General features: G+C 38.9%; 1 protein-coding gene across 2 annotated transcripts; it reads right to left on the reverse strand.

The window, feature by feature from the left end:
* Positions 1–159: 159 nt before the first annotated feature.
* Positions 160–25,740, reverse strand: STX17 (syntaxin 17). Of its 2 annotated transcripts, none has more exons than XM_058831940.1 (8): positions 25,602–25,740; positions 20,036–20,217; positions 15,959–16,024; positions 10,160–10,379; positions 4,924–5,042; positions 4,790–4,840; positions 3,112–3,198; positions 160–2,420 (listed from the first exon to the last, which is right to left on the reverse strand). In XM_058831940.1, exons 2-8 carry the CDS (start codon positions 20,156–20,158, stop codon positions 2,181–2,183), a joined length of 906 nt encoding a protein of 301 aa, XP_058687923.1. In that variant the 5' UTR covers positions 20,159–20,217; positions 25,602–25,740; the 3' UTR covers positions 160–2,180. The 2 variants fall into 2 exon arrangements, with proteins under 2 accessions (XP_058687923.1, XP_058687922.1); XM_058831939.1 differs by having other exon boundaries at positions 25,610–25,690.

A 25,740-nucleotide genomic window follows, 5' to 3' on the forward strand; every position in this document is an offset into this window, starting at 1 on the left:
AAATATTTCGATAGCTGAAGTATGTTTTGGAACTCATTACAGAATTCTTATATCTTGGTAGTGCAATTATTTTAATAATATAAAATTTGGGAGGGATAAATCTTTTAGATGCCAAAAGGAAATAAACCCTGGTGTTCTCAGTAAATGCTCCAAGCAATCTCATAGGCAAAAACTTTTATTTGGTCTGAAAGAATTATTTATATCTTACAATTCTTCTCAGTAACATGCCTAGCAATTTAATTGCTAGTTTGGTTACTCACATGCTGATGTTTCTTCACATATGTAAATAACCCACCTTTTAAAAAATATCATAGCTTAAATAACAGTCTCCCACATCTAGTGTGTACACAATGATTTCAAATTGCTTACATAAAGACGCAAGGGGGAAGAATAGTTTTTGTGGTAGACATTTCATACATCAAGCTGAATTTGTATAAGCTGGGGCAGGCATTCAGTCTTATGAATTTAGATTGTCCTGGCATTATTCCAGTTTGGGGGGGAGAGGATGGAGTCCACAACATCGCTGATGTGGCTGTTGTCATTTAAATGCATGAGGTTTCACAGCATACAGCAGGAAAGCAGCACATTTGAAAATCATACAAATCAACCAGTTTCTGATTAAGAACACTTTTTTTCTCAGTGTCTTCCTTTAAATGTAGAAAATAAATATCAAAGGAATGAACAGCCTTACTGTGAAGTTACAAGCTTATTAACTGTGTTTACAGCTGAAGGAGATGCATTGAAAGGAAAGGGCTTTTTGCCTGTCAGGAGCAAATGAGCTGAACTACTCAGGTCATGTTTTGCACTCCAGCTGATTTTACCAGTGCAGGCACCAAGGCTTCAACACATGCAGTTTTGACAATGTCTGCAATTACTTGTGAAAACTATTCTTGCACACATTGTTTCCCTGAATCTCAGACCTACTTAAAATAGACATAATGCTCTGGCTGATAGCAATTTCAGTATTTTAAAAGTAATAAGGAAGCACTGCTTAGAAGAAGTTATTTGTGCTGTAACTAACAGTTGCTTACAATGACTCTAGGCACAGAACCCCATCATCTGTCATTAGCAGACAATGATTTCCAGTGATGATATCAAAGTACTGGTTATTGAAAGGGAGCTCTTTCTATAGTACACTTTCCTGGACCATGTTCCCTGCTAGGGAGCCTCATCTCAATGCTGACTTCACTGTGCACCTGAGAAAACAACTCAAGCAGAGCTCAGGATGAATTGACCAATTTAAAAACTTTAAAAAGCAGCTTCCCAACCTCAGTTCCCCAAACAGTAGCAGCAGTAGTGTGGGAAGTGTCCTGAAAGGGTGGAGGTAGGACTATGTTTGGAACAGTAGATTATGCGACAACTGTACAATTATATGAAAAGAACAACACGTTAACACTTCTGCATTTAACAATGGAAGTTCCAGAAGCAAAAGGCTTCTTAAGGAGGATAACAGTTGTCCACTATAAAAAGCAAGCAAAAGCACTGCCAGCATCTCACACCATGCAGGCTCCACAGCATGTCCCAAAATCTTGAGGGGAGAAGCTGGTTCCAGTGCTGATCTGATATAGCTGATGGAGGCAGATGTGATATATACATAACTTTTTTCCACTTTGCTCACTCAACATTCTCACCTTCTCTTATGACAGCACATGCTTCTCTGTGCATGTGCTTCCTTCCATGTGCCTAAACAGGCATAGTCAGTCATATCCTGGGGAATCACAGGAAGAGCTTGGGAATCCAGATAAATGAAAGTAAATTTAAAATACTATGAGCATGAAAGAATGATGGCATTTATTTCTTTTTCTTTGGAGCACTACAGTAAAAGCTCCAGCTTCTCATGGCATTCATGGGAAAGCACTTGGATTTTCCAGGTATCTCTTTGCATTGTCTGCAAGACACTTTGTGCAAATTTGGCATGAAGCACCTGTCACTCATTATTACAGCTGTGAATATAGCTTACCTAAGAATTATGTAATTAAAAGTTATCCATATAAATTTCAAAGGACTGATGTCACCATGTCTGAAAAGAGAAATTCTGACACGACTGTTTCAGCTCACCCAAGGAACAGAACTGTTACTGAAATTCACACAACTCAGCCTTATATATAAAGCATAAGGCTGCACGTCTGTCACCAGCTCAGCCACTACACTGTTGTTCCTGGCCATAGTGAATCTGTACTTCAGCTGGATTTTTTGGCACTTTGGTGAGAAAGCTCTGGACAGCTGGAAGAGACCTGCTCAATCATTTTTTGTTTTTTTCTTTGTATCAATTTTCCACCTGTGAAGCCCAAAATCCCACCACCAAGTGCAGCTGCAATTCCTGCTACTTTGAAGCCTGCAAGGAGACCAATAGGACCCCCCACCACTCCACCAATGACTGCACCTGCTACAGGCAGAGCTGCCAGCTTGTATTTTGCAGCCTGTAAAGGAAAAAAAAAAAATTAGAATACTTGCCTGTGGCGATGTGCATTTTCCCCTCACTGCTCTTGGCAATGACTTGAATGCTCAGTGATAAATAAACTTTACAAATTAGTATTTTAAAAAGTACAACAGGACATGCTAAAACCAATTCAAAATCAGCTGTCTTGTGTATGCAGTTGTGAACCAGGTCCTTTCACATGGTTCTGGCTGCTGTGCACACTGGGTGTTACCTGGTCACCATCATTAAATCAAATAAGAAACTGAGAAAATGCTCAGACTTTTCAGTGATGGGCCTGACTCCAGCTTTGGGGTTTATTTAGCAACTGACATGGAACAGGATGGAAATGACAAGTTATCATCTGCCTCTTGTTTATGTGATTCTTATGAGCCAGTCACTGACTGCACCTGTCTTTGCAGGTAAACCAAAGTAACCATCAGAATAGTGTTTAAAAAGGCCACCCCCACCCCGCCCCCAAATAAAATAATTGTATTTTCTAGCAGCCTGGATGCAATAGAAAATTACAAGAGAGATTGATTTTTTTCTTTTCCCTGCTACCTGTGGGTCATTTCTTCCTTATTTCCTTAATTGCTGGTTCCCTCAGCATTAAAGAAGGCAGATCAATGGGGTTAATACAGAGGGTGGCTGGCAGGCAGAGCACCATTGATTCACCAGCAGGAGCAGATCCCTACCTTCCCCAAGTTTTTGGTTCCCTCTTCAACATTCGCAGCAGCACTGTTGACATGGTCTTCAATCCTGTCAATCTTCTCCTGCTGGGACTAGATGCAAAGGAATTATGAGTGAGGGAACCTGCTGGGAAGCAGCAGTGAGCCAATACACACCATTTTAATGCCTGTAATCAGGGCCCCACAGCAGCTTTCATCTGCACCCGGCAGCCTTAGTGGTGCTCCATGATTAGCATCTGATAAACTCTGCTGAAAGTACAGACTTACTTTAAAAAAATCTAAACTATTAAGTAATAATATGGGGTGGATATTAGACAATGTCCAATGTGCAGTTAGAGAAAACAACTCAAAACAAATGATTTCTAAATATTTTCTATGGATAGAGGAATTCGCATTCCAAAAGGAAAAATAATCCAAACTGGCCTGTTTTGTTTCATGCTGAGTCTCACATTTAAAAAAAAAAAAAATTCCACAAAGGGCATTTATAAGATCAGTACTAACTGCAACATACAAAGCTGAGATCTAAGAAGAAAGATTCTAGATTCAAGAAATGTAAGAAGTGTTTGTTTAATTATTACATTCTAGAACAATGACTACAGAAATAGTAACAGCATGGAAAATATACTTGATGTTGCTCTGTATTTTACTGTTTGATTTTACAAAAACATTCTATCCTTTCTCCAAATGCAGTCAGTCAGGTTCCCCTGCAGCCTCTCCCCAGGAACACTGAAGCAGAAGATAAAGGGGTCTGTAGGTTTGTTTGTTCTTATTCTAATCTCAGCAGTACGCAGGCTGTTTTATGTCACAAAATAATGAGATGGCTGATGTTCAGCTTAAACTAAAGGGCATTCTGAACTTTTTGCCTCTTTCTAATTCAGAAACTGCTGAGTGCACCAGCTCTGGTATTCACCTACAATGCAGTCCACCCATCTTAGATGGTTGCTATTGCTATTACATCTAATGATGGTTAAGTGCAAAATCCAGGAAGTCCTGGGAATGAGACCTCTTCCTTTAACCTTTAGAATACTGAATGAATATTGCTGAAGTCTCGCTCTCTGGTCTAATGGTTCTTACTTGAGTTTTTTTGTATAGATGAAGCAGCAACTACTCAGCAGAAAAATTAAAAGCTAGGTTATTTATCCCTACTAACCCAATAGCAAGGAGATTAAAGAACTCTCCTAGGAGATGACAATTGTGCATTGAAATTCCCTGTGGCATGGGAAGAACTAAACACTGGGAACCGACATTTTGGCAATGTAGTGAGAGCTGAGGAAGGGCATGATAAAGGTGAGGATTTTTCTAGCACTCCTGATTGAGTGAGAAAAGGCACCTTACAAACAGGTACTACACCCTGTGCAGTAAAAGCTGGCACCACCATTGCAATTAGAAATTGTAAAATCCAACAGGACCTGGGTAGAAGTCTGCAATCAACACTGCAGAGCTTCTGCTAAGGTTCAGCTCGTGGCCATGTGCACTGGCTGGAACATCATAGCTGTTCCAGTGACAAGAACTTGCGAGCAACTCCCAGCACTAGTGCTGAAAGAGGAGACTGCTGCCTCCTCAAAGTGTCACCTTGGCAGAGCCTGAATCACAGGAGAGACACATCCTCAGCTTTTTTTGTCCCCACCTAGGAGTTACCCATTCAGCCTGTTTTTGTAGGACAGAAGGCAGAATTAATACTTACACAGACTAGAAGAGAAAACTCAGTCACCAACTGGCTGAGCTCAATCAAGTCCTACAAATAAAAAACAAATGTTATTCTGTGATAGTTGCTAAATCCAAGAGCACCAATATGGCAAGGAGGGAGTTCCAACATACCCCTTCTAAACTTTCCCAGGACTCAGCTGCATTTTCTTCCTGAGGTATTTCCGGAAGGTGGGAGTAAATCTGGATCAAACTTTGGGAGCCATCCTTTGCTTCCGTGTTACAAAAAGTTTCTGAATGAGAAACATGATGTTTGTAAATAAATGCACTGAAGCAGGATGCAGGCATTGTGCAGACTTTCTCACTCTTGAAGTCTCTCAAGGGTAACCCAATACTTAACCTAATTCAAGCCAAGCAACCGCCCCAAAAATGATCCTATAGGGAGAAGCCTTACAGTACTACACAGTTTCTTAAAAGGATGTTATTGACAAAGAAATAGATTCATTTCTACCAGCACATTTTCACAACCAGTCCTGAAATGATACTAAATTATACTCCTGAATTCAAGGTTATTTAATTCATTTTGTATCGACCAGGCTGAGAAAACTGAGCTTGGGACAAAAACTTTGCATTTATGGATGACACATGAAAATGCTGCGCTCCCAAAACTGAACAGACAGTTATTCATCTTACAATTGATTATCATGCTACTGGTTTGATTTTCAGCCATTGGGAACTAAAAGAAACTGGAGGAAAAAGCTTTCAAAGCAAAAGCAGTGAAATCCAAGTAATGTGATACCCAGCATTCCATGCTGGATCAGTTGGGTAAGTGGTACTGAGGATGGCAGACATTCGCAGCTCAGTGCTGTACACGAGATACTCTCAAGTGTGTTCCTCCCTAAATTCACCTGGGATGAATGCAGAAGACATTAGGACAAAGTATGGTGCTAGAAAGGGGAATGACAGACAGTGAGGTGGCACTGGGGAGCGCAGATACAATGAACAGGCACACACACACCTCCTCCAGTCAGAGCCCACTCTGGAGCCACTGCAGATGTCACAGTGTCACAGTGCCTGTAATTGTGGACAACAAACTGAGTGGCAATAAAGAAAGACAACAAGTTTGGCTTGTCAATACAAGGACTGAGGAAGAGCTTGGGAGTCTGAAGGCAGACTGGAGAAGGTGTGTATGTAAACAGTGCAAAGATCATCTCAATTCAAACAACTTCAGCTTCTGAAGGGAGATCACTCCTTCAGTGGGACAATGGTGTCTCCTTCCTTGGGAAGGCAGTCCCAAAAGGAAGCTTATTATGGGGAAGTCTGGTTAGATATGCCTAACAATACTAAAGTGTAAATACTGTATTAAAATCTTTGGATACAATGATTGTGCCAAGGTACGATAATATTATATAACTGTTACAACAACAGATATGACCAATGGAAAACAAATAAACATAATCATATTCATAAAAAAATAAGAAATAGTGCATGCTTATTCATGGAATTAATTTAACATAAAATAAAAATGATACATTTTCATAACATTTGTCCATATCTCAACATTTTTATCCCAATATCTCAAAATAGATTAAGGACCCAATCTTCCTACTCTCAGCTCTGTAGAAGTCAACATGAATGAAGTTGATATTTTATATAAGTAAGCAGAGTAACAAGAATGAACTAAGCAATTTGGGGGCTTAATTTTGGCTGGTTATTCTTTCTAATTATTTCTACCCCTTTTCCTTTAAGAATCCAGACATGGAAGGCACTTCATGTTCTACAATCATCACCTATTCTTCCAGAATATATTTTTGATTAATAACCTCAGATTAATTAAGGTTGTATACTCAGTTCTAAAATATTCCTTTCCCTTTTTCAATATAATTAATTATATATCCAAATGTGTGAATTTTTTGAGAAAATTGTTCTGCCACATACTCTGACATTTATCACAGATTTTGGGGTTTTTATTTTATTTCAATCCTACAAAAACGTACTTCAAAATCAAGTTTCTTCTGCCCAGAAAGATGTACTCTTCCCTAATCAGCCACATGCATCCTAAGTTGGTTATACTTGGAGTACTCATAATTCAAAAGCAAAATAAAAATCTCACTAAGCAAAACTGCCTCCTCCCAAGATCTTGCTCTGGTCTGTTCCTAACAATCTATGCTGTAGGGAAAAAAAAAAAATCTACTGTAGAAAAGCATATCCTTGAAAGTATATAAATGATACCAAAGTTTTGCATGACACACATTCCAGAGAAATTAAAACTGTAAGTAGGTTTACATGTTATCATTTTGTAATAACTTTGTAATAAAAATCAGTGAGAAAAAATTCCTCACAAAAATTCTTCGCTTTAAAAATCTAAGGTAAAGAACAGGAAGGGTATGAGGTGGTCACATTTGGGCTGAAAGTATGAATAAGAAATTTATATTCACTACTTCACTTTTATCAAGTCTAACCAATTTTAATAGATTTGAGAATGGAAGTGACTCCACTAGTTCATTTATACAGCATCTCCACAGAAATACAAGAATACAAAACACCTCTGGAGATTTCACAGAGGAGCTTTACACCTCATTACACTTGAGATAAAAATCTAATGCTCTGGAAGATTCAATATGTAGCTTAGAAGATTTTAGTAATTTTAAGAGTGGAGTCTCACCTTTTGTTAATATTTGTTTAATATGCAATTAAATTCCACTTCTATTGGCCCTCAGTTGAGGATGGTGAATGGGAGAAGGGACTTATCATATCACTGACATGCCTTCTAAATGGGAGATCTGAATTTGTAAACTCCTTCCTTCTCTATGAGATGGGAAGCAACATGTGCTACAAAGAATAGGCACGTATTGAACCTCCTTTGATTAAGATCAACAGCCGAGATTTGCTGTCAGGACTGCAGCCTCTAAGCACAAAAGAATAGGCAATATACTGTGTCTGGGTTAGCAATTCAACAGGACTGCTTGCACAGGCAGGCAAACTTGAAAAAAAAAAAAATCTGTTTAATTGTATTTAGTTGTCTGCCTGTCTGTCTGTTTCACTTTAAATGGGGTGAATTATTTCCACATTCCTGAGCAGACTTGCAGATGCCTATCATTCCAGTAATATTTTTGTGTTCTTCTCATCCCCATCTTTCTAATCAATTTATTTGTCTTTTCGAAGTGGTGTTATACTCAATGTCCCCCATACTTCAAAGGTATTCCAGATTTCAGAAGCAATCCTGTTCTTTGAAATTAAACTCTAGTTCCCATTTGCCACCTGTGTGTGTAAAAAAAGAGAAGCAGTAAGCTAGGACAAAGTCTTTCCAATGAAATATTGGAATGTACTGAGAACAACTGCACCAACAGAAGAGGTATCTTAAATTTAGTTCTGATTGTAACAGAGAAGAGCTCACAAAGAGACTTAAAGTAATGGCTAATATATATGAAGGGAATAACTGAATATTGAAGACAATGAGCTCTCCACAAAAGAAATGTCAACAAATTGGGTAAAATGATTAATAGAAATTATGTGGAAGAAGTTCCTAAGAGGTAAAGGACTACAGAATTGCTGGCAGACACTAAAAAGCAGGCTGCGCTGAAGATGACATCAAATTGTCCTGATGCAGAGGAAGATGTTTAGGGCTTCAGCAAGAGCTCTTCTGTGCCCTGGATGTCAAGTATTTGACACACAATATAAGTACAAAGAAAAACATAAGCATGGAAAGCAAATATCAGGAAGACCAGGACACAAATCCATTGCAACTACTAAGAGGCATAAATGATAGCAAGGGAGTTTCTGTGAGTGTTTTTGAAGTTAGAGGACAATGAAGGATATGGAACTCCATTGCCAGATAAAAAGGTAGCTTTAAGTCTGCATTTAATGCAATTAATTTAAATAAAAAAGAAAGAGAGATGCTGAAACATAAGGAGAACAGGTTAAAAATATTTAGATGACCTTGACCTATTTAGGGTCCAAAGGTTTGATGAAATTGACTCTAGAGCATTTTTAAGAAACAGCCTCTGAAATTTCAAACGTTTTCTTGAGAACTTGAGTAAGGTGGTCCCAGAGGACTGCAAGAGAAGAGACTTTGAAATGCGCAAAGATATTAGAACAAGTTACTGAACAACCAACTACAACATGTTGAAGGTGTTGAAGAAGTCGAGATTTTTATGTCAGAAGCAAATTCAGTCTGTTCTGTTGGCCTTGTAAGAAGAGAAAAGTTTTTTACAATGGGGGTGGTGAGGCACTGGCACAGGCTGCCCAGAGAAGCTGTGGATGTCCCCATCACTGGAAGAGTTGAAGGCCAGGTTGGATGGGGCACTGAGCAGCCTGGTCTGTTGGAAGTGTCCCTGTCAGTGGCAGGAAGCTTGGTTCTAGACAACCATCAAAAAGTCCCTTCTAACCCAAACTGTTCTATGACTATATTTGATACATCTTCATGTTCACAAGGTTTTCTGACTCTACTGCACATGACATTCTTGAAAGCAAGCCCAGTTGTCAAATCTCCTTTTCTCCCTGCTCTGCCACGAGGCTCAGTGGTTTGTTAATCACACTTGAAAGAGTTCTTGTAGTTCTGCATCCAGCAACAAGAACAGTCATGAAATCAAATCTGACAGCATGTTCTCCTACAAGGCTAAGGACTAAGTGCTACTAAGTGCTACTGCAGCACTCAAACTAATTACAGATATGTGTAAAGGTTTAATCCTGATGTAACCAACCTTCTCCCACATCATCAGGAGAGAGCACTAGCCGGCACCAAAGCATAATAGAGACTTCTCTTGAAGACAGAGTGGTAGAACGAAGATTGAAATATTTTATACAGAAAGGAGGAAAGGGAAGCAAACATATCTGACTTCTAGCATGTCACAGTGTGTTATCAAAATATTTTATTTAAATGGATTTATACTCCTTTCTGTCAGTTACCAAGTTAAAATGCTACAGGAAGAGATGTTCTTTACCTAGGGACTTGCTCCCCTTTTCCATATATTTCAGCAATACTGTATTACACTGTCATATAAAAATCTGGTATTTCTTCACTAATTCAGTGAAAATGGCCAAAATGATTACTTGCACATGATCGAGTGATTTGCAGGGTGGAAAAAAGAAGCCAAGCTACCTTGAAACATGAATGTAAGTATTCTGCTTCCTATGAACAGTCCATGATTTCAAGATTCAAGGCTACAGGATCTTTGTCATGAAAGGCCTAGATATTTAATTTTTTAAGCTATTTAAGCATTTTCTGCTTATCAAAATTCAGTCACAGGTCAAGACAAAAGTGTAGTGTAGGGAAAAAAATCTACTTTTTCATTAACAATACTCTTCAACTGAAATCTCATTTGTTTACTTCATTTATATCTGGTCAGAGAAATTACATACTGGATATAATGACAGAGACACAATAAATACAGAAATTAAATTCTACTACCTTGTCCTAGAGTTGCAGATCTGGTTAAAGAGGCATCCTCCTGTCCTTTGAGTTGCCTTTTAAGTTCTTCTGCAGATTCAGAATGCAGCTGCAGGAAGTCTTTAGTGGCAGCTGACGCCTCCTCTTTAATGGGATTTATCATTCTCTGCAGAACTGGGATGTCTTCCTGCCGGACTCGCAAACAGAGTTTCTCCATCTCTCTCATATTGGCACGGAGTTGCTGCAAGAGTATTAAAATTATTTTGTAGCTTAGTGTGTGAGCACATCAGACACTTCCAGTGCCTGGGAAGCACCTATTGTCAGGAGCAAGGGAGAAACATTTTTGAAGCCATCACCACCAATACTTTCATTTTTCTGGCTGTCAGTTCTGTACTTTATCCACTTCTTCGAGACAGTTTAATTTTGGGTTTCAATTAAAGTATTTAATTAATTCGCTATGTAATCGCTGAAGTTATTTATGTTTCTCTGGTCAATTTAGGTCTCTTCCAAAATATTTACACAAATTTCAATAATATCCAAGTAAGGTAAGTGACTACTTCTCAAAATTTGCTTTTTTTTATAATAAGTAGTGACTGTGGTCATCACAGGACTTCAGGATATAGTCATTCATAATCCCCTACTACCCCAAGACAACTTCAGGGACAAAGGAGAAAGATTACTTTTTTCTTTTAATTTTTTTTCTTCAGATGAAGGACAAATATATTTGTTTGATTGGAATATCAGATTTAATAAAATATATTAATATTTCTTTAGTTACAAGACTTCTGAAAAGATATAAATTGTTCACGACTAGCAAGAAGAGTATATGTGCAGGAATCTCTCATGAGATAAATTTCTTTCTGAATTAAAAATAAAGGGCTTTTTCATTGCCTGGGCATTAAAAAGGCACACAAGTTTTCTCTTCCCACAAATGAAAAGAAGAAATTTACAGTTTAAATTACACCACTTATTGTTTTAGGACAGAGTTTTTATCTAATTATTAAAAATAAATAAATAAACTGTAATAAAAGTATATTCTCTGCATTACTTTACAGTGATACAATAAATTCTATTCTTTGTCACATTATTTACCAATTGTTTTGCATATTCTTACAACAGAACAAGAGAATGGGTTGACAGCAATGAGTGGTTAGAAACAGAAAGGTTTTCTTCCAGAATACAAACCAGGTACAGGTAATGCCTTAGAAAGGTAAAACTGGCCATTTGGAAAAGCAAGAACTAGATGGAACTAAAATTTGATTTATATACACTAGTGGAATTAGTTGTTTTTAATAATTATGAAAAAAATAGTAGAAAATATAATTAGAGAAGAAGGAAGGAAATTATTCAACAACATGGTGAATTAACATTGCACAAGCTTCCAAGAAAGAACTATTGATTTGTTAAAATCATGTATCAAATTACTAAGATTAGATTATATTGTATGCTTAAATTAAGAGTACCATTAGCCAAATTAGGCTGCATTATTCAAGACTAACCTCAGGTAAAACCACTGATTGGCAATTTTAAAAAGGGAGATACAAAAAGAAAAAAACAACATTGGAAGACACTGAGCTGAGTTAGAAACATGGTAGCCAGTAACTTTCCTCAAACATTGCTCATCTCAGTCTACCTCATGCTCCTGGTATCTTCCCCCCGAGGTCTGCCCCTAAATACTTAAAAAATGAGAATGTCACCACTGTCATAGTGTACCATGTGCCAAAACTCCTGGTTTATAGAGTCTTGGAATTTCATCTAAGAAACAAATTGGGACTATCTAAACACAACACTCAACCATCTAATTTCTTAGAACTATATGCAATGACTGAGATTGATCATGCTGTTTTATTTCATGAAAAAAAGAAATTATTATTATCCTGTCTTTGGCCACAATGAAGACAAAAAAACCAAAAAAAACCCAACCCACAAACAACCCAGACATGTCAAACAAAAACTTGTGGAATAGTGACAATTGTGAGTTTGGGGTGATATAAAAATGGTTCCACAGTAGCTTTTTGAAGAAAAAAGAGAATTTTGCCATTGAAATTGAGTTAAAATGTAGTTCTGGTTGGGATCTGTACCATTACAAGTTTGTGCAGTGACCAACACAACACAACTGGCTGATGGGAGTTTACACAGATCCTGATTAGAAGTTTCAAGAGGTACGAGGTGCTCACTGATCCTCACTTTCACTGTTCATTATTACCTTGCTTTTCAAAGAGAAATATTTCTGAGCAAGAAGACAGAGAAATCAGATAATGATATTTTCTTATTTAGTAAAATTTAATTTTAGTAGCTCTTCCTTTGTGGTTTTGAAGAGAGGAGTCTTGTTCCACTTACTATGAATTAAACAAACAGTGAATGGATTCAGCCTAGCAAGAAAGTTCAGCCCTGCTGTGAGGAGACACATCCCAGGAGCTCACCAGGGTGTGACATCATAAATGTTATGGATATGCAAACGTCTGTGACTTCTTATCATAATAATTATAATGGCACTGAGTTTAATTTCTAGGTAGAGCATAAAAGTGTATCACTATCATCCCAACTGTTTGTACTTTTAAAACCAAGCTTAGCGAGGAAGATAATTCAAAATTCTCTTTTCATTTGTGGGAACTCCTGAGTTTCTAACTCTGCAAGTTCAGTCCAAAGCACACAGAATTTTTCTTTATAATAATTGCAATTTTGGTCCATTAACTTCCAAAATCAAACTACAATTTTTGTTTCAAGTGGCATTCTCACAAAAACTGTAAGAAAATAGAACTGGTGAAAACCTTGTGAAGTTATCCCTTCAATTCAGGATTTGCTGTCCCTATATTATTTCTGTCAGTTGTTTATCTAATCTGGTCTTAAAAGGACTTCTTCATGAAGAGCTACAACCTCCTTCATACCTCACTGCCAGAATTCAGAATGCTATAGCATTTCCTTATGTCTTACAGAAATCTCTTTGGCCTCAGTTTAAACCAGGTATTTCTAATCCTCTTTGTTCAAAACAGGGAAAGACAAGCCCCTGTCCTCTTTGTAACCATCCTCTCCACCTTTGCAGACAGACAGCATGATGTTGTCAGGTGCTCTTCCGGCAAAGTAACGAATTTGTTGATCTTTACAAGAGGTCAGTTGTTACAATTGTTTTCTCAATTTCTGACTGGTCTCTCCCTATTCACTTCATGCCTTCCTCAGAAGTGTGGTGCCCAAACTGGATGGATTATTCTACCTGAGATCCTACTACTGCTGAGTGAAGTGACTGCTTTCCTGTTTATATATCCCACTAAGTTATCTGGCTTTTTTGGATCACTACCACACAATCAGTTCACCTCTACTCTGTGTCCCTTAAGTCTTACTAAAGTCAGACTGTTAATCTACTCGATTTTTCCTTTTTTTTTTTCATTTAATATCTTATTTCCTCTCTAGTAACTGCAGCATTTCCCTTCCTCTCACCACCAAAATGATCAGAAGGGCAGTCCTTAGATGTTACAACAAAATACTGCTATTTCATTGAAATTAGCTTAAACCTTGCAATAATTAACTAATTGTGTGATTACAGTTGGCATGTATGTGGACAAAGCCTAGAAAACTGCAAATTCATTCAGGCCCTAACGTTTTAAGAAGTCCATGGACTGTCTGTAAAAATGAAAATATACAAGAGCATGTTCAGAAAAACTAATACATGATATATAAGAGCCATTTTCTCAGTATTTTTGAAAGGGTCTCTTCATGCCCTGTGCAAAGATTTATCTGTTTTCTTCACCTTCCCTTATGGAAGTTTTTTATGTGACACCCAATCACTTGAAAGCAGAGCAACAGATTTACTCTCATCTATACTTCTATTATAATTTTGACCATCATCAAAATTACAACAGAAGTAATTATTCTGGGTAAACTGAAAATTCAGAAAAATGGCTAATTATGTGCACATGGATTAAATGTAGAATGGCTGTGCATATATTTGTCTAAAACCTGTGGCGGATGCCTTGGGTCAATATTGACTTAGGGATTCCTAATGTATTTTTACAACATCTAATTTTGAGAGCAAAGTGTGTGCTGCAGAGAACATTTGGTATCACAATAATTAATCTGATTTCTTTGCAAACAAACAGATCACAAGTCCATCGGTAAACATTTAAACAGCTTACAGCAAACACATTCTACATGTCATATAATTTATTATCAAGTACTCCAGACTCCTAACTATTTAATTAAAACAAAGAGCCAGTCTGCTCTTCTTGCATGGACCCAGATACTTACTCTGCTCTCTGGGTATCAGAATGTGAACCACTTTAATGTGTCTAGATCTATATCCAGAGCTAGAAGCAATAAGCATTAAATAAAACCTAAGAAAATTTACTTTGACTGAAAGTGAAAACAGCAAGCCTTAGATTCAAGACAAATATAAATGCTTCTACAGACAAATAAGCAGTTTTCTTATTAAAGCACTTAAAATATCTAAAAATAACATCTTCAACACAATTATTTTTTCTCTAATTATTGATAGATTTTTGTCTCACTAAAGAAATTATACTGGCAATTTAAAGTTACAAGAGAAGCCTCTCCACAACTCACATGTGAAAACAGATTAGAGAACAGACATAAGCAAACATGCTTTCTACACCACACCTGTTAAAATGCCATTGTTTTAACAGAACTTCCACCTTTGAAAACCTCCTTGTATATGAAGAATAAACTTGTATTAAAATTTCAAAGTACTTGGTGAAAAATCAAAATACACATACAAACCTCCAATGAGCAAGAATATCAACTGGATTTCATGTGTCACTTCATGTCATCTACACTAAACAAAAAGTTCACTACCACCTTCCATTCCTCAAAAAAGACACATAATTCCAGTTCTGCCTACCTATTAAGTTTTTCTTTCTGAGGTGAGTTGGTTTTGTCTTGTTTTTTTGTTTTTTTTTCATTTTTAGTCTGGTCTAATTTCCCACAAGAGTCAGTAAGACACTGAAACAAATGTAGGAATTCACAGTATTAGAACTGTGAGCAATGGTTTAGGACTGTGCCACCTCTGCTGGCAAATCCCGCTTGTTCATGTGCAGTGTAGGTCACTCACAGTAGCAAAGACAAGTCCCTCCTCTGAACATCTACGTAACCAACACAAGATGCCTCTCCTGGCCAGCACATGTCTGTCCCTAGAACACTGGCAGTGCAGCTGTTACAGCCACCAGATGTTGTATCTGCCTCAGCAAACTTTGTGCTGCAGATGTGGTCTTTGTGTTCTTCTGTACTAACAATCTACTTTGCCTTTGGCTGAGTTTCTGCATCATTTTCATCAAGACATAGGTATTTTTAGAAACAGCGTATGATTCCCTGTGTGCTGAGTTATGGATGACTATGGATGAAGTCACAGATGATGCCCGTGCTGACAAATGTGCTGGTATTTCCTCCCCTGATGATATCATGTACCTAACAACAGATGTGCACACCAAAGCAGTAGTCCAGATGTTCTCTACATCTGAAATCATGCTTTAAAATTAGCAGTATCCCTTATTGAAAGAGCTGCCTTTTAATTGAAAAATATAAGAGGATACTTTGCAAAAGATCACAGCCTCCAAACATTTGCTTCTTCAAGAATATGGAAAAATTTCTGTATTTTGTATTTGCCTGTATTTATATTTTGCCTGACTGTATTTGCCTCATAGGACACAATTAGGAAATCCCCAACTTAAACGAAGGCAAAACTGTGTGCTTGCTTGTCAAACCCACCTTGTCAAATGTATGCCTCTCTGAAGATCCATCCCTGAGGTAACCAACCAGAACTGTGCCTGTAATTCAGTCCCATCAGCAGCACAGCCATTTTTACATCCTTACCTGAACTGTTCGTCCTGCATTGATGTGCTCTTCGTGCAATCTGTCCCAGAGCCTGCATCTCTGATACTAAAAGAAAGGAAAAAGACTCCTTAGAATTGCTATATTTACCAACTGGCTGTGAAGGAAAAAAAACACCTTTGGTAAATGATCACTTAAATTTTCCAAAACTGAAAGTAAAGAAGTTGAGTCAAACAATTCCACTGCAGAATTAGAGAGGTAAATAACAACGTATTTTGTGAAAAGTTTTGTACAATGTATTTTATTGCATTACAGACAACCAGGGTTTCAGCATCAGTTTTTAACACCCAAGTCATATTGCATCCTGACACTGCTGTGGCAAAATCACTTGGTAGGAAGAAGAACAAATGGTAGAGGAAGGACAAAGGAGTGGAATAGTGGATAAGCAGTACTGGTTGCATAGGACAATGAGGTATCTGATACTATTGACATGGAAAATGGCATTCATTACACAATGCTCCTGTCTACATTTACACTGAACATTTCTATATAGTTACAAACAGCTACAAGAACCATCAGGCCAGATCTGGCATCTCCATGAGGCTTCACTAACTTCAGTGGGAAACCATCCACACGGTACTTCCAACAGGACAAAGACTAGACTAACTATTACACTAGCAGTAAGTTTGGCAAAAGAACTGTGTATTATCACATATCAACCTTTTCATCATTAAAATAAATCTGTCCCTGCTACAGGCAGTTGACACAAATAATATAGAGACTTTAGCATGAAAAAGAGTAGTAAAATAATAAAAGTAGAAGCTGTGATTCCTGCAATGTGTGCTGAAACTATCAAAGAATGTATTTACAATATTACACAATATTAGAATATTTGTTTAATTGCTTAGATAACAAGGCAAACTATTTACCATGACTTGTAAGGTATTTTTATTTAAAGTTTAATTCCTCAATTTCCTAGTAAGTTTTGTCACGAATAAAAAACTTTATCTACAGCCTCTATCTTTCCATAACTATTTTCATAATTTTAGGCACCACAGCAATAAGGATCACAAGTTACTCAGCTTCCTAAAATACAAGGAGAAATCTAAGGTTACTACTTATTTTCAGAACAAAAAGTTATTTCATGTTAGGACTTTGTAGTGCTATGGAAGATAAAAGGTTTAGTGTTCAACAAACTCAGATTAACATAATTCTTCTAGGACATTGAATAATAACAACCCCTGAATAAATTGCAATGCCATTAAAATTACTGCCAGTGTTTTTTAAAATAAAATGGATGAAAAGTCCTGTATCTGCAGTAGACATTCCAATTTAGTAACCCCTGAAAGAGCACTGAAACAAGAATTTCTGAGGTTTTAACAAATGGGGTTTAGGGAAAAATCACCTATTTGATTTCAGCCGACTGTAATGCATTGTCCAAATAATAATAAAAAATCCTGTTATCCAGTGAAGAAAAATTCCTCAGGAAACCTTTACTGCTCTTCATAATTTCTACTAGAGATGTTCAGCACATTCATCAGCTTAATATATTGTTCTATTACTTTGCTTCTAAATTCAGAATATGCTCATGATGAGCCCAAAGTATGCAATGACTTAATACACCTACATTCATGTGGTCAGAGAATTCCTCCTTGTTGATTTCTCTTTGCCATGCAAGACAAAGTAGGTCATACTCCTGGACAATGTCACCCTGGGGGCCTCAAGGATAGTAAAGCTTGAGAAGAGATGGTATTGACATCATTTATTGTGGAAATTGGGGCTGTTCAGCCTGGAGAAGAGAAGGTTGCATGGAGACCTCATTGCAACCTTCCAGTATCTGAAGGGGTCTACCAGGAAGCCAGAGAATGAATCTTTATGAGGAGCTGTAGTGACAGGACAAGGAGCAATGGGTACAAATTGCAAAGGGGGAAATTTAGGTTAGAGATTAGGAAGGAATTTTTTACTGTGAGGGTGGTGAGATACTGGAACAGGTTGCCTGAGGAAGTACTGGATGCCCCATCCCTGGCAGTGTTCAAAGCCAGTTTGAGTAAGGCCTTGAGCCTAGTGGAAGGTGTTCCTGCCCTTGGCAGAGGGGTTGGCACTAGATAATCTCTAAGGTCCATTCCAACCCCTTAAAATTCAATGATTTTATCCTGAACAAATATGTGTAAAACTAAGGGAGGTCCATGAAGTAAAAACATCTATGGAATCCTAACCTGTTATGTCAGGTCCAGAGGAGGGCCACAAAAATGGTCCAAGGGCTGGAACAGCTCTCCTGTGAAGAAAAGCTGAGAAAGTTGGGATTGTTCAGCTTGGAGAAGAGGAGGTTCTTGAGATATCCTATTGCAGCTTTTCCATAAAAAAATAGGCTTAGGAGAAAAATGGAGACTTTTTACTAAGGCCTGTAGTAACAGCATAAGGGGCAATGCTTTTAAACATTTAGAGGGTAAGAGGAGAATGGATATGAGGAGTTTTTTTTTATAATGGGGGTGGTGAGGAACTAGAACAGGTTTCCCAGAGAAGTTGTGGATGCCCCAATCCTGGAAGCCTAGTTTGGATGGGGCTTTGAGCAACCTGATGTAATGAAATGTGTTCCCACCCCATGGCAGGGGGTTGGACTAGACAATCTTTAAAACTTCTTTTCCAACCCAAATCACTCTATAGTTCCATATTTCTGTGATATTTAATCATAATTGTGCTGTAGCCAAATAGACGGTATTTCACAACAGAGATATAAAACATTAGGTTACTCTTAGACACTCAATCTCTTTTGCTCTGTGTCCATTCTCTTGAGTGCGCTCTTTAGAAAGAAACTTTCATACTTCTGCTTTGGATCCCTTCTGTCTCTCCTTGAAAGTATCCAGTGGACATGGAGAGAACTCAAAAAGTTTGTCATAATATCTCCTGCTAAAAGCTCTTCAATAAATGCCTTACACAAATGTCCATACTTGGATGAGACTGCAGGAAGACTCAGATACCCTCATTTCTTGTTTTATGTCACCTTAACATCCCTTCCCACCATAACAATGGTTCCCCGACCAAAGGTAAAAAGTGTTTCACACAACATCCTTTGGCACAGTCACAAGAAATGAAATTAAAACTGAAAGCAAGAGAGAGAAAGTGTCTTAGAGCACTTTTTCTTTTTCTAAAGGATTATTGCATATCACCAACAAAGTTTAGGGCAGTGAGCCAAACAAAATCTCCACCTTCCTGTACTACCAAGTAAATCACTGTTATCTAACAGAGATCTATAGACAGCTATGCCTCTTTTGGATACCCATGCATTTTACTCCCTCTTGGAATGAAACACCATCCAATCCATGGAATGTGCTTTAGAAAACAAGAATTTTCATGGGGAAAGCATGGAAAGAAAGAAAAAGTACAGAGAGCTTATTTCTCAAGGCTATAGGTTTTTAAGTCTTCCAAAACTGTCATACGGAAAGTTTGACTCTCATATAGTTGAGAAGCAATGATGATGAATTTATGGTAGCCACTTCCTTGAAAAGGTGTATTCAAGGTCAAATTTCATTATATATTGATTTTATAGTTTCTTCAAACAGTGATTTAGGAGATTAATTGTTTGGACTATCTCTGGAACCTAAGGTTTAAATCAATATTCGTGAAATGAGGTTAGAGATATTGGCTTCATCATAAGTAAATAATGCTGCTGCTCTAAGCAATTGGACATAATTAGTGATTTTTGCTTAAAAGTAGCCTGTAAAATAAACAGGATCAGATTCTATAAAATTATCCTTTTACCTCTAGGGATATTTGGTTTACATGGCTGAAAGTTAATTTTACAAAAACTATTGAAGAGAAAATCATCATGACAGCTCACAAAAGTACTGTAACACATTCATTATGGCTAAAATGCACATAAAAGACATAAAATGCAAATTATCATACAAGTATTTCAACCAAACTACCATTAACATTAGTGTTTACTACAAATGTAAAGGCCTTTGTGCACACAATTATAAATACAGAACTTTCATCTTCAGCCAAATTTGAATCAAAGCATTTTGTCATCAACTTCTCATTGAAAACTCTACATGATCTTTCAGTGTGACTGCTTCTATACTGCAAAAAGAACTAAGTTAATAAAAAGTGAACACTAACCTTCTCAATATTTATTTGGTGTTTTCTTAACCTTTCCAAATCTGTTGGAATTGCCACTTTAATGAATTTCTGAATTGCAGGTTCGATTCGGCGGAGTTTAACTTTTTCCTCATCTTCGGACATCCTAAAAGCAGCTTTCAAGTCAACAGTTGTCCAATATACCTTCACCAAGGTAAAAACCCCTAAAAACCCAAAAAGTTAAACAAGAAAGGTAAACTTCAATCACTTCTATAGAAATCAAAATAAGATAAATCAGTCTCACTAATGATCACATATCCCCCAAATCCACAATTAAACAACATTAATACTTAATATCTGGATGTTTGCATTTAAATGTATTATCTCTACTTATTTGAAGGCGTTGGTGATCATTTTTCATAAAGCTTAACACTAACAAGAAGATGAAAAACAGCTAAGTAATTAAGGCAGAGGCAAACACGCTTTGCAGCATAATGATACATGAAAAGGTTTGAAAGAAACTTCCAATTAGATGTTTGATTGATCAGAGTTCACATTTTGCCAATTCACATTCAGAATCATAAAATTTGTAAAATGTGTCCTGAAAAGACACCAGAATAAAATTAATTTTGGAATTCCATTTCCTGGAAATGTTAAGAGCTTCTGAATAAAGATTTGCACTGCAAATTGTGTGTTTCCTGCTGACAATCCCTACTAAGGCATCACCTAATGAGGGATACAAACAGGCTGCTGAAATATTTGGAGGACCAGTTGGTACATAAGCAGCCTGACTTCTGTTCCCTGCATAGTGTAAAACATAATTTTTGAGTTTCACTTCTCTAAAAGAGAGATGTGTAGTATTGTATGTAATAGCATTTATCTACAGAGCATAGGAGTAACATAAAGGAATTTCATTATGCTGAATGCACACAAGGGGAAAGAAGACACATATGAGAAAGTTTTTTCAAAGTGTCAGCAGAAAGACATGAGCTAACTTGGTCATATGGAAGTACCTGAAGTACATCAGCTACCGTATCAGAAAGCTTTCTCTGATTTTCCTCTTTCAGTAACTAAACTGATTTAAAGGAATGAACCCAGCATAATCCTCCTGCTACAGGTGAGGCATGGCAGAATCTAACAGGTTAAAAAACACTCCTGTTTTTCACACAGACAAACATATTATCAACAGTGAAATTAGATATCACTTTTCTCACATCTACCTATGGTGTGAAAACGCAGAGGGAGGGTGTTGATGTTTTTTTCTGAGATCTGTGATTCCAGCAGACAGAGAGAACATGAGGACAGACACCTTTGACTGAACTGCTCAGTGCTCAGCCCCAGCCCTCTCATGCAGGCTGCAGGGAGCACACGTACAAACCTGCTCCAAACTCAAAGGAGCCAAGTGGGGAGCATCTTCCAGCAAGAAAGGGAAAGCACCTCTGGTATAGGGAGGAAGACGGTTGCAAATAAAACAATGCTGCATTTTTCAGAAGAACAGAATGCTAACAGGAGACTCTCCTCCTTTATCTATCCCACTCAACAAAGAAATTGAAAACTGTGGAAAGCTGAATATTTACTGAGCATAGACCAAGTTAAGGGAAGTCAATCTCTAAGGTTTCAATGACACATCTTTTCTTTTTTCAGAACCTCAAAAGCAAATTATTTCATCAACTGACGTTGCAGTCATTGCAAAATCATCCCCAATTCAAATTACACAGACACTCTATCAAGCAGTCTTACAAATCCCCTTCTAACCCAAGGTATTTAATAACAACCTTCAAATAAATACACAGTGGATGGGTGACCTCACACTTCTGAGGTTGCAAAAAGGACTTTATGCTTTTGTATTGATTCACTCTCTTCACCATTCTAAAAACAGCAGTTTAAATGCAATATGATAAAAAATACATTATATTATACCTTGGTCACTACAGTCCCTAACTTTTGAAAGAGGCACTAATATACCACAGTTGAACTCCATTCTGAGTCTAGAACTGATTTCTTTTTTTTTATAATGTCCGAAAGATAAGAAGCATCATACTCCAAATTGCAGTACTTCCTCTTCAAACACACATTTAATTTCCTGGCAGCTTACACACTAATCCATGAGTTTATGAGCTAGAATTAATTAAAAATTGGTTTCCTGAAGATATGTAATGGCCATGTCATGCATTTCCTTAATACTGAATCATTTTGAAGAAGTGTTGGCACAAATTCTTCAAAAGTATAACACAACATGAACTCACAGAAACACACAGCCCATTCTGTCTTAGAAGAAATACAGCAGAGATGAAGCTAAATTCACCATAACTTTGTCCTTAACCTTTCATGGCATCTGGCGACTGATGAGAGTCAAAACTAACAGTTTAGATGACTTACAATATGGAGCACTGTGAAAGCAGAGTTAATATAAACAATGGCTATGTGCCTTGGGTAGATTATCTGAATTCTCAATTTTGAAGATTTGGCTGTACGCAGGGCTCTGGGGTAGTCATTTTCTTCTCATTAAGAATTTCCAGACAGCAACTTCTGTGACAGTGTCTACCAATCTCTTAAAGACACTGCTGCCTAAAATTCACTATGCAGCAAGTTTGAAAACCTAAGATAAAAGTATAAAAACTCCTTACATTCTCATTAGATTTTCTGCTTAATTTTCTTTCATATAGTATAGTAGCTTCTGCAACAAAAAATTCTAAGCCATAAATTATCAATGCAATGTCTTACTTTTTTTTTTTACAATCATATAATATTAACATTAAACAAATAAAATTAACATTATGCATTTCTGCTTGTTGCTAATGCAATTTCAAGGAAACCCTGCATACTTTATTTGACTTGTGTTCTCCTAAGCATAACTTTAACAACTCATTTCTGAAGTAATGCCTGTTCTTCCAGCAATCACAGAGTAACAGGCCAGTTTAGGTTGGCAGGGATTTTCACATGCCAGCCAGTACAAGCTGAATGAGATCTCATTTCCCAGGTCCTTGTCCACTCAAGTTCTAACACCTTCATGGATGGACACTCCACACTCACTAGACCCCTCCTTAGTGTTTGACTGTTGTCCAGGCTGAAAACAAACAAACAAAACAAAACCACAACCACAAAGACCTTCCTTGTAGTTAAACCAGCTTGTGTCCACTACTCCTTATCCCACTGTTGTGCACCTCCAAGAGCAGCCTGCCTCTACAGCTTCTACCTGCAACAGCAAGATCTCCCCTTCCTCCACCTTCTCTTAAGGCTGAACAAACCCACCTCATTCTCCTAGAATATCACGTGCTCCAGCCCTCTAACCAGCATGTAGTCCATCACAACACTCAGGTCCTTTTCTGCAAGGATGCTCTCCATCAAGTCTTCCCAACCTGTTCTAGGTGCACAGCTTTCCTATTGCCTCTGCTGGAATTGATGAGGTTTCTGTCTGTTCGTATCTCCATCCCAACAAGATCCCTCTGAGTAGCAGCCCTGTGCAGCCTACGAACCCCTCTCCTCAGGCAAGTGAAAACACAGCTCCTTGGGTGATTTGCCTCTGCCCTTGGACCTGAGTATCAGTGACTGAAATAACACTAATCCAGAAGTGATCAAGACCAAGATGCAGAATAAGTTTCAGTCAACTATGTAAATAAAAAAGATATATCCAAAGCAGGTTATAGCAGCACAAGTCACATAACTGCAGCCAACGAGAAGTAAAATTCTTCCCAGGTATGGTAACATACTTATTATGAATTTCAGAAAATGCTAACACACCTCAAGACGGTTAACACTCATGAACATTTGTTTGTTAACACTCATGAACTTTTGCTAAACTGCCCAGTGTTCTCCATTGAAACCCAGTACAACAATGCACAGCAAACCTCAGGAGCTCTGCTTGCCCAGGGAAACACAATGTAATTCACTGATTTTAACTCACACCACTTTAAACAACCACTGCCACTAGAAAAAGCACCTCTAGCATACATGCCTTGTTGATAAGGGTTGAAAGGCCAAAATATTTTTCCCTGTAAACAAAATTAATTAGAATATAAGGACGTACAACAGCTTTCTCCCTAGGGTGACCTGAAACATTTCCTAGAGTGGTACTGACCCCAAAATTGCAGTGACACTATTGCTCACTTGGCTGAGGCCTGTACTTAGGAACGCATTCCTGTGGTAGGCTACAGCCAAACTGCGCTTCGGGACTAAATTACATCTTTTTCTTTTTGTCTGTAAAATGACCCGAAAGAAAAAAACTTTGTTAGGCTGAAACAAGGCACAGTCACCAGCCCCAGCGTGTTCACAAAGTAACATGAAACTGCTTAGTGGGATAAACAGCCACACGTGTGGGATCTCCCACAAAACACCCAGAATGACCAGCTGTACGTGTCAGGCTGTGGCTCCCAGTATTATCTCTGCTCTTGTGGGACCTGGCAACACAGACTTGATCCAGGCAAGGCAAGGGCACATGGCTGCATTCTGAGAAATCAGACCAGACAACAGGCATTTTGTCTTGGATTTATATGTTTAAGCCAGTTGCAGAAGGGCAGAAAATACCTAATGACTAACAGGTGAACACCTTTTGCACAAAGATGAACCGGTGGAGCAAGTCTGCAATGGGCTGACGCCTGCCATAAGAGGCCACAACAGTTCAACCTGCAATCAGAGCCCTAATACTGAATTCTCAGCATTACCTGAGCTGCACCTCTGGTCTCACCCCGGAAACACACAATCAGTTAGGTTGGAAATGACCTCTGGGATCATCAACTCCAGCCTATCAACACAACCCTGTCAACTAGACCACGGCACTAAGTGCCACAGCCAGTCTTTCCTCAAACACCTCCAGGGACAGTGAATCCACCACCTGCCTGAGCAGCCCATTCCAATGTCTAATTAACCTTTTTGTGAAGAAATTCTTCTTGATGTCCAACCTAAATCTCCCCTGGTGCAGGTTAAGACCAACAGGTTTCCAGAGGCCTACCCTGCCTGTACCGTGCCCTGGAAAGGCAAGGCAAACGTGAAGAGAGCAGAAGCATAAACAATAACGATAGGCTTTAAGTCTTATATAAAGGCTTCAAGCAGACAAAACTAGTTCTTTTTTCCTGACTTACAGTTTTAAAAGCTTGGGCAATGCCAGTGCTTAACGATTTGTCACACTGCAAAGAACACGTAAACAAACAAGCAAATAAGTAAGACAATCCAAGCTGGTGTGACAAGTTCTGTCCCGATCAGCGCCCTACAGCCCGACCGGGGGGGGACCTCGGGCCCAGCCGCTGCTGAGGGCATCCCCGGCAGGGCACCCCCAGCCCCTCGGCCGGGCAGGGCCGGCAGCCGGACGAGCCCCGCCGCTCTGCCACCGGCACCGGGCCCGGGCCAGGCCGGGGGGAGCGGCGGCCGCCGCGGCCTCGCCGAGGGCCCGGAACCGGGAGTGGCGGGGGGAGCCCGGCCCTCGCTCCGCGCTGCGGCTCGCAGCGGCCCAGCCCAGGACTCACCGTGCGCCCGCCAGGCTCCGGCCCGGCCCGGCCCTTCCCTTTCCTTCGCCTCGCTGGCACAGCGAGCGAAAGCGAAAGCGGAGCCGCCCCGGCCCCGCTGCCCGCTGGTCCCCGCTCCCTCCGTCCCCCGCCCGCCCTCGATCCCTCACCCGCTCACCATGGGGCGGCCGTGTGACAGGCGCCGAGCGCGGCCGGCGGCGGCCCCGGGACGCTGGGCGGGAGCCGGCGCTGGGCTCCCCCTCCACCGCGGGGCGCGGTCCAGCCCCCGCCGCCACACGCACACCCCCT

Source organism: Poecile atricapillus, chromosome 2, assembly GCF_030490865.1.
Source record: "Poecile atricapillus isolate bPoeAtr1 chromosome 2, bPoeAtr1.hap1, whole genome shotgun sequence".
Lineage (NCBI taxonomy): Eukaryota > Metazoa > Chordata > Aves > Passeriformes > Paridae > Poecile > Poecile atricapillus.

What these genes read in the sequence shown, in the direction of transcription:
- STX17 (XM_058831940.1), bottom strand. Translation starts at nt 20,158, where the DNA reads ATGTCCGAAGATGAGGAAAAAGTTAAACTCCGCCGAATCGAACCTGCA. An exon ending in ACCAAATAAATATTGAGAAG is followed by an intron (nt 16,025 to 20,035) that starts GTTAGTGTTCAC and finishes CCTTTCTTTTAG; the next exon opens with TATCAGAGATGCAGGCTCTG. An exon ending in CCTGGGAAAGTTTAGAAGGG is followed by an intron (nt 4,841 to 4,923) that starts GTATGTTGGAAC and finishes TTTTATTTGTAG; the next exon opens with GACTTGATTGAGCTCAGCCA.